Genomic DNA, 8,410 nt, shown 5'->3' with positions numbered 1-8,410 from the left:
CAACTGTCAGGGGGTTGCTGGCTTATCAAAATATTTGGGGTTGTCTCTTAATGCTAGCAGGTTGAAAGTATCTAATTGGAAAACTGTTGATGAGGACAAACTTAAGGCACGGCTGGCTGGCGAGTGGGGGAAAGAGCGACTTTGACAGATGCTTCTCTGACTAATACTTCAATTTACCACATGTCCATGTTTCTCATGTGCAAGAAAATTTCTATGGGAGTAGCTGCAGTAATCTGGTCTCTTTGAAGGCCGGAAAAGCAGCATGTTTTGATCACGTTTTCCCACATGTTCCGACGAATGCGTATGCAGAACTTAAACCATTTGCAGTACTGAAGGGATATTTATTCTGTTTACAAGTCTTGGCTATGTACAACATACGCCACAAAGAATGGTTGAATCAAAAGGAAAAACCAGGCAACACAAACCACACGCTGTTATAAAACCAAGCGAGTTTCGGTAAGCTCGGAGCACAAGGGGGGAGCAAACAAAAAGGCCCCTCCGGGCTACAAAAATACAGATACTCACATTGACGTGCGACTCGCTTCGTCATTCATCATCCCTTTAAAGCTTCTAGCCAGCCAGATTGCCGTTTCTCTTGGAGAGACCTTCATCTTCCCAAATGGCTTCAGAACAATAGCAAGTTCCTCCAACCTGTTGTCTTCCAGTAGGTCCGCGGAGAGCTCAAGGAGCCCCTCAAGAGCCTCGGCCCGCTGCCTAAATGACGTGACGTCGAGCATTTCCTTGGCAGGGGATGTCTCCTCCTTGACAACAATGTTGGCCTCAGAGATGTAAGATCTCACATCGACGATGGCACTAGATAATCTTGCTGTGTCTGAGCCGGCTGGTATCTTGCAGGCAGCATTGCTTCCCAAAGCATGCTGTTCGGAAGCAACTGAGGGAAGAGGTGTAGAAGGCAGTGAGTTTAATGAGCATGAGCTGCTTCTTACTTCCAGATCTTCTCTTACCACATTCAGAAGTTTGCTGACATCCATGTTCTGAGTCTCCCCTTGAACATTTTCTGATATTGGCTGCTCATTGCTGACATTGAAATTGATTTGCCGCATGGCATCATCAACCAGTGGGTCTAAATGAGGACCTGTTTCTTTCTTCATTGATGTTTGTTTCTTCATTGACTGAACAGAATTGGGTCCCTTATCCAACATCGTATCTTCTGCTGTTGAGACCGAAGAATCGTATGGTAGCATCGATGAGAGAAGCTCTTGGACAGTAAATTTATCCTCACCACTTTGGAATGTGGCCATATTCTGCCCATGCTTACTGGATTGCACATCATCCTTGCAAACAAACTCCTGTTCAAAGCTCGGAATGGATGGACCCAAAGCAGAGCTCAGGCTTGAATCATTACTAACCGCACTCCTCTGCGATTTTTCTGTGTTAATTTCTGAACGTGGTATGGCTGTAAGGCCATTGTCTTCTGGCACAGCAGCAGCATCAGGCACCGAGCTTGTGTGCGATGAAATCAAGCAGGCTGGTGGGTTAGGTTCAGATATCTCAGACTGGTCGATCTTTTCAACACAACCAACTGTTGAACTTGAGCAAGGGCTGATGTCTTCCTTAGTTGCGACAGTAAACAATTCTCGGGGAGCAGATTTTGCATGTGAGTTGTTTGGCATGATGTTCAGACCTTCTGAAGGAATTTTGGATGGCCTTACAGTAAGTGGAAGATCACCAGGGGTATTATCTGGAGAATGGACACGTTGGCATGGACTTTTCTCACCCTCCACCATGACCTTAGTTTGAGCTCCTTTTTGCACAGTGGCTGGGAGGCCAGTTGTCCCTACACCCGCTCGTCGCTGAGGGCTAGCCCGTCTAGTAGCACTACTCGGGGTCTTCATTTTTGACTTCGCTGAAACTGCCGAACCATTTTCAATGACCTGTTTGGCAGGTTCAGGAGTTGATGACCGAGAGGTTCTGATATTTGAACGGTGTTCAACAATAGGTAACTGCATGACCAGTAGCAGGAGAAAGTTGTTAGCAATAGAAAACGAATTGGATTTTGTCTATGATATAAAGGAAGCAGGTTCATACCAGTTGCTTCGAGGGTGGTGAAGCTTGCACTGAGTTCACGCATCCATCGTTGGTACTGACCAATCCATGAGATGAATCATCACCAGACCTTGATCTGCATGAAGCATTATTGTTGTTAAACCTTGAAGTATCTGATGGTTGCTCTGCTTCATTCTTATTACTGGCTGCAGAACTCGGCTTTACGCCTCTAGTTCTTGCAGGAGTATTGCTTTCTCTAAGCCTGCTCTCCTCTCTTAAGGTTGTCATTATCTTCTCAATGATTTTCGGTTGCTTACTCTCACCCCTGTGATGCTGATCTATGGATTTAGATGAATCTTGTCTTTTCAGGTCTTTGTTGCCTCTGAGATCTTCTGGCGTTGCACACTTCTCATCTGAGTTATCTCGATCCACATCATGAACGCTTCGAGTATCAATGACCTTGGTATCAGTACTTGCAGCTCCACCTGATGTGCTTCTGTCACTTGATAGTGTGCTGTCTATATCACTACTAGACATGCTGCTGCTTTGGCTTTCAGACATGCTTCTCTGACTGCTCCGTGAAGTGGACAATGATTTCGGTGGTGTCCGCATGGTATTTGAAGCATCATAAAGAGCACGACATTGATCAACATAAGGCTGCAGATATGGGTTCTTCAGAATCTCCGATGCCTGTTCACAGGACATTACATTTTATTCAGAGATCATGCTGTACTTGTAAACTCTTGTTCTTTCTTAATAAAGATCAGCTACGGCCTTTCGAAAGAAAGAGTGGAAGAGACAAGGCTATAGTCAGAAGGTTTCCAGCTTCATAGTAGCTTACAGTAGGTCGATGCTCAGGATTCTTCCGCAACATAATTTTGATAAGAGATTTCCTGTATTTAACAGCAAAAGGGGAAACCATTAGAGTGGTATATTCTTTGCGAAGCTACCAAATCATTACTTGGTTGTGAAGCATAAAAATTGAGGATGATGACTTACAATATGTTATTGAAATGAGACAAATGATAAGACTTAAAAAGGACATACACTTGCGACTTAAAAGAGACATATAAACTGTAATACACCAACATCAGTACAGATGCTACCAAATCATTACTTGGTTCTGAAGCATAAGAACCAAGGATGATTACCACAGTACAGATCATGTGATTGAAATGAGACAAATGACAAGACAACTTTTAACGAATGTATAGCTTTTACACAACCGACTCTATGAAGAAAAGTGCACATACATAGAAGCGGAGTAGCAGGTAGGCAAGGGACCCATCGCGGACCTATTTATCTTACTTATCAATCCAGCCATATCCTGCAAGCATTCTTAATCGGGTAAGTCCACTGATTTGTTAAAGAAAACTGCAAATAGTAGCGTCACCAAGTAACAACCAGGAAACCAAGCATTGTAGATCTTTTATTGTAGAGTTTTAACAGATCATACTAATTTTATTTCACAATTTTCTTGTAGAAGATATTTTGGGTACCTCATATGTTCCAAACTTTGATACTGTATGTAACTAAATAGTTAGCTTTGGATGAATCATAAACACCATTAGCAATATTTTTTACAAAAGCAAATATATAATTGACAAACTTATATAGAAGTTACTTGAAATGTTGCGAGAATTTTAAAAAAACTTTAATGCTCAAATGCTCTAAAATATGAATAGTTATATGTGAGTTAGTACATGTCAATTATGAACTGATATACTCCCTCTGTAAACTAATATAAGAGCGTTTAGATCACTAAAGTAGTGTTCTAAACACTCTTATATTAGTTTACCGAGGGAATACTAATTTAGTTCTTTTTACTGAATTTAGGCAATATCCCATGGTAATTGCTTTGTTCATGTAATTCGGCCTAAAGCACTTTTGAATATTGTCTCGAAAAGAATCTTTACATAGGAAATAAGTTTACATGCAGAGTTAGTTTATGTTCCATTTTATATTGTATAGCATCTGCAAAGTATTTCCGTAAGAGAATATACAGGATGGACTACAGAGCTAACCAGATCTTAGCTAGTTCTACCAAAATATTGCAGTTTCTTCAACATAGGAGTATTAAACTACTAAGCCAGAAAAACTACGGGTATGGGCCCATTCGGAATGTAAGATGGAAAAGGTAAATGTTCAACTTATAATACACCCAGGATACCAATGATTCTTAAGCAAAAAGTAGATCAGGTAAGAGCTCACAAAAGCCTTGAAAGCAGGTCGATGGGCCGCCATCTCATACATACAGCATCCTATAAACGACAAAGTTATATTAAATTCATAAGAAAATATGTGGTAATCTAGGAATAGTACAGAAACATTAGCCTGATGTTAATTATTTTTACCAAGCGACCAAATGTCCGACTTGAATCCATAGGGAATGTCTGTAAGCAGCTCCGGGCACATGTAATTCGGTGTTCCGACGACCTAAAGGAAACATAATAGCGTTAGTATCCAGCAAAGTCTGAGCATATAAAAATGATCCTGACTTTATGTTCTCCACAATACAGATGAATTTACGCGCCTACATTGTTTGTGGTTAATAAGGGAAGAAGAAGACGATAAATAGCATGAGGTATATGCACATGACAAACATCATGCTGTCATTGGTGATGCACCATATGAGAGAGGTATTAATAGCTCAATAAATGGAATGCCCTTCTAACAGTAGGAAAGGCTATGGCAATGCAAATGTTTTACACAGAGATCATCAGGAGATAGGAAAAAGGATCATACTGAAGAAGTTAAATCATCTTCCTTCAGAGTCTTGGCTAGGCCAAAATCTCCTGCATGCAAACCAATGGATTGTTAATTGATAAAACAAAAGGTTAAAAGTAGTGTGAAATAACTTGCAGTACTGTACTATCTGTAATCAGGAACTGACCAAGGCGTATATCATGATCTTTGGTGAGAAATATGTTGGAGCACTGCAATTATGAGGAACAATCGTCAATGTTTCCACCGTATAAAATAATTGGCGATGACTATACCCATTGCTGCTTACCTTCAGATCACGATGCAAGACATAGTTCGAATGCAAGTAGTCAACAGCCAATACCAACTGTGCGAACCATTTCAGCAATTTCTGAGGAACAATCAGTGATCAATCAGTATTATGAGCTCGATGTTGGATGTGTTTTTAATCTAATTCAGATGAACAATACAGATAAATTATCTCATACCTCCTCAGGAAAGTAAGTACCATTTAATTTCTTCATCAGCTCATCCCTGTTTTTAAAGAACAAAGTACAATTTAAGAGACATGGAAACAAGAAACTGAACTCCGAAGCACCAAATAACACTCACACATCCCCCCCTTCGCAGTAGCCCGTGATGATGCAGACATAGCAACCCTGCATAACTCTCCTTGTCAGTAAATAAGTTCAGTTGAAATTTCAAAGCCAACAAACAAAGCAAAATAAAGGTTAAAATATAAACCTTCTCAACCCAGGCCTCTTTGAACTCTACAATGTAAGGATGTTGTAGTCGAGCGATGAGAGCCATCTGCAATTTACTTTTCACTTAGACCAATTCCCCAAAATAGCACCAATAAATCAACAAACAAAGCCCAAGGGATTTTTCTTTCTCAAACCTCTTGATGAGCAGACTTGCGGCAGCGCTCCGTCTGCCTCGCGAGACGGATTTTCTTCAGCACATACCTGCAATCAGATCACAGCCGTTGCTGTCACCTTCATCCGACGGGTGGAAACAGAATCTACGCTTGGAAGTGAAAAAAAGATACTACTATATCGTACTTCTTCTTCTCGATCTTGTGATTCACAAGGATGGCGGCGCCGAAGGCGCCGCGCCCAATCTGCTCCATGATCTCGTACTGGTCCATGCGGGACTCCATTACGCGTCCCCAGCCCGTAACGGAAAACAATCACAGCCTTTCACTGCAGCAAGTCGCCTCAAATTCCTCCCGCCGTGCCCATGCTGCGGTTCAAACGCCTGCGCATCCTTACCACCAGGTCCTGCGAAAAGCAGCGGGACAAGTGCATAAGCCAAACAACTTTAGCCAAAGCGTACTCGCGTCACGTGCCACCCAACCCAATCAAAATCAGCCCAGCACTCGCTGCCTTTTCCTAGAAAGGAGACCAGGAGAGGGCACTGTTTGAACAAGCCGAGAGATTACAGATTAGCACGGGAACCGATGAACTACTTCGCAGATAGTACAGAGACAGAAATGGAGAGGGCAGCAGTTATCCAGAACAGTAGCAGCAGGTTTGCGGATCACACCAACCGCGCGCGACCGGGCCGAGGCAGCGGGGTCTGCTTACCGCGGGGCTGGCCGGCTGCATTGGCCGGCGGGCGGCGGCGGGGGGCCTCCTCGGCGCCGGAGGGGATCTCCGGACGGCCTCGCTGGCCGGCTCGCGCGGCTGGAGCTCGTGCGCCTGCGGCTTCGGCGGCGGGCACACTCCTCGCTGGCGGTCGCCTCGCCTGTGATTTGTTAATGTTTTGGTGGATGGAGCCTTTGATGCGGCGTGACGGTGTTGGTTCAAGGCGAACGAGTTTGCTCCGTGGCTTTGCTTAGCTTGCTTATATACGCAGCATCGCCGCAACAGCGAGTGGTGGCGATGGCCTGACGGGGTTGGGGTTAAAAGCTGGAGTGGTGCTAATCAGTGAAATTAAATTAAGCGAGGGAGATGCCTAGTGGCTTAAAAGGGATATTGCAACTTGCAAAGCATATCTCCCACTAAGTACTGCCCTGGCTCCTGAGCAGGTAACTCCAGGTCCCTTCTCTTTTTTTTTCTTTTTTTTGCGGGAAAACTCCAGGTCCTTTCTACTCCCTCCGTTCCTAAATATTTGTCTTTCCAGGTTCCTTCTACTCCCTCCGTTCCTAAATATTTTAGAGTGTAGATTCACTCATTTTGCTCCGTATGTAGTCACTTGTTGAAATCTTTAGAAAGACAAATATTTGGAAACGGAGGGAGTATTGATGATTAAAAATGAACGAAAAATTGATATGAATTCACAAATTATGGAATGTTGCCCGCCTCCCTTCATCAATTCGAACTTTTAAATAAATTGGCTGGAGCATGAATTCAATATGAAAAAGGATCAAATGAACCCCAGTCGGTATAAGCAAAAAAGATGGTAAAAGAATGGAGACTAAATAGAATACCATGGCCGTCGGCAAGGGAAAAAGAAGAATATCTGCATTGGATAGGAACGCGCCCTTGAATCCTGTATACTTATTTCCGTGAAGTGCGAATGCATGAAGTGTTTGTTTTAACAATATTTTGAACCTTCTGTACTATCGTACTTAATTGGTAATGCCACTTTAGGACATCTGATATGATGTAGTAGTTGAGTGATCACATCATATAAGGACTAACTTGGTGCTAAACAAATAAAAATGGTACTTTAAAGCCAATTGAGTTGTAGATGTTTATTAGAGGAATTCTTTTTTATTCATTCACTTGGTACGATTTTGTGAATTAACATTGCTGAGCATCATTTCTACATTTTTCTCCATCCTTTTGAAAAGAGCATCATTGCTGGTTCGTAGCAATTTTTCAACAAGCCTCTCATCATTTTTTGTTTCAGATAGCTCATTACTCATGCCGAATGGTACTCTCGGCATGTTTTCATTGCATGAACCACTGAGCAAAAATTCGCAAGGGCACACATATGCGGCGGCACACACCTGCCAAATCCTGCTCGGCCAAACGATTGCTTCGCGATCTGCACGGTTGTTGGATTGCGCAAAAGAGGACACCAAGCTTTAAAAATTTGTCAAAACATATTCAAAAGTGTTCTATCTTATTTGAAGTTCCTTGTCACAAGAAACATGAATATGCAAACGAAATTTAATTTGGAGTTTTGGACTTTCAGTTCAAAAGATTCAAAACTGAAAGAAAAAAATGGGATCGGTGCCTCGCTCAGACCACAAATCCCCTTCCAACTACGGAGCTGCTACATCTAGAATCATAGGGGCGGTTCAGTGTAGTCTGTAGTGGTCGTCAGTTCTGGCACCAAATTTTGGTTGATATGAGCTTCCAACTCCTTTCTGATTGTGCTGTTACAGAATAATAATGTTTATTTATTTTTTTACCCTCGTCAACTTGCTGGACAGCTTGCTGCAGTATCGTGCATGACAGATCGGTATACGCATATTTGAGGATGCGGGTCTGCTGCATCTTGTATATATTATATTCCATGCAACCATCCAATAAATATAATTGATATATGAAGTTCTGAACGCATCTTCTGTCTCAACTCTCATCATCAAGTATCTTGGCTTATATCCTGTTTGATAGGGGGCAGGAGCAACAAAGAAATAACTTGCTAATTATATTATCGCTCACATGCATACCTCAACTTGACTGCCATTTTGAAATGCATGGCTTTGTTCATTTCATTGCGTTGCACTGAAGAGTGGTTGATTAAG

General features: G+C 42.3%; 1 protein-coding gene across 1 annotated transcript; it reads right to left on the bottom strand.

Annotated features, from left to right (window-relative positions):
- Positions 1 to 304: 304 nt before the first annotated feature.
- LOC119345721 (serine/threonine-protein kinase Nek4-like) lies at positions 305 to 6,551 on the bottom strand. The gene is made up of 15 exons (XM_037615651.1): positions 6,297 to 6,551; positions 5,772 to 5,990; positions 5,609 to 5,675; positions 5,455 to 5,520; positions 5,323 to 5,369; positions 5,199 to 5,244; positions 5,021 to 5,101; positions 4,901 to 4,943; positions 4,753 to 4,802; positions 4,362 to 4,443; positions 4,219 to 4,268; positions 3,261 to 3,334; positions 2,849 to 2,900; positions 2,050 to 2,697; positions 305 to 1,964 (listed from the first exon to the last, which is right to left on the bottom strand). Exons 2-15 carry the CDS (start codon positions 5,867 to 5,869, stop codon positions 522 to 524), a joined length of 2,847 nt encoding a protein of 948 aa, XP_037471548.1. The 5' UTR covers positions 5,870 to 5,990; positions 6,297 to 6,551; the 3' UTR covers positions 305 to 521.
- Between the last annotated feature and the right edge of the window lie 1,859 nt (positions 6,552 to 8,410).

The sequence above is a fragment of the Triticum dicoccoides genome, chromosome 1B (genome assembly GCF_002162155.2).
Source record: "Triticum dicoccoides isolate Atlit2015 ecotype Zavitan chromosome 1B, WEW_v2.0, whole genome shotgun sequence".
In the NCBI taxonomy this organism is placed as follows: domain Eukaryota; kingdom Viridiplantae; phylum Streptophyta; class Magnoliopsida; order Poales; family Poaceae; genus Triticum; species Triticum dicoccoides.
This window is presented reverse-complemented; position numbering and strand designations above follow the sequence as displayed.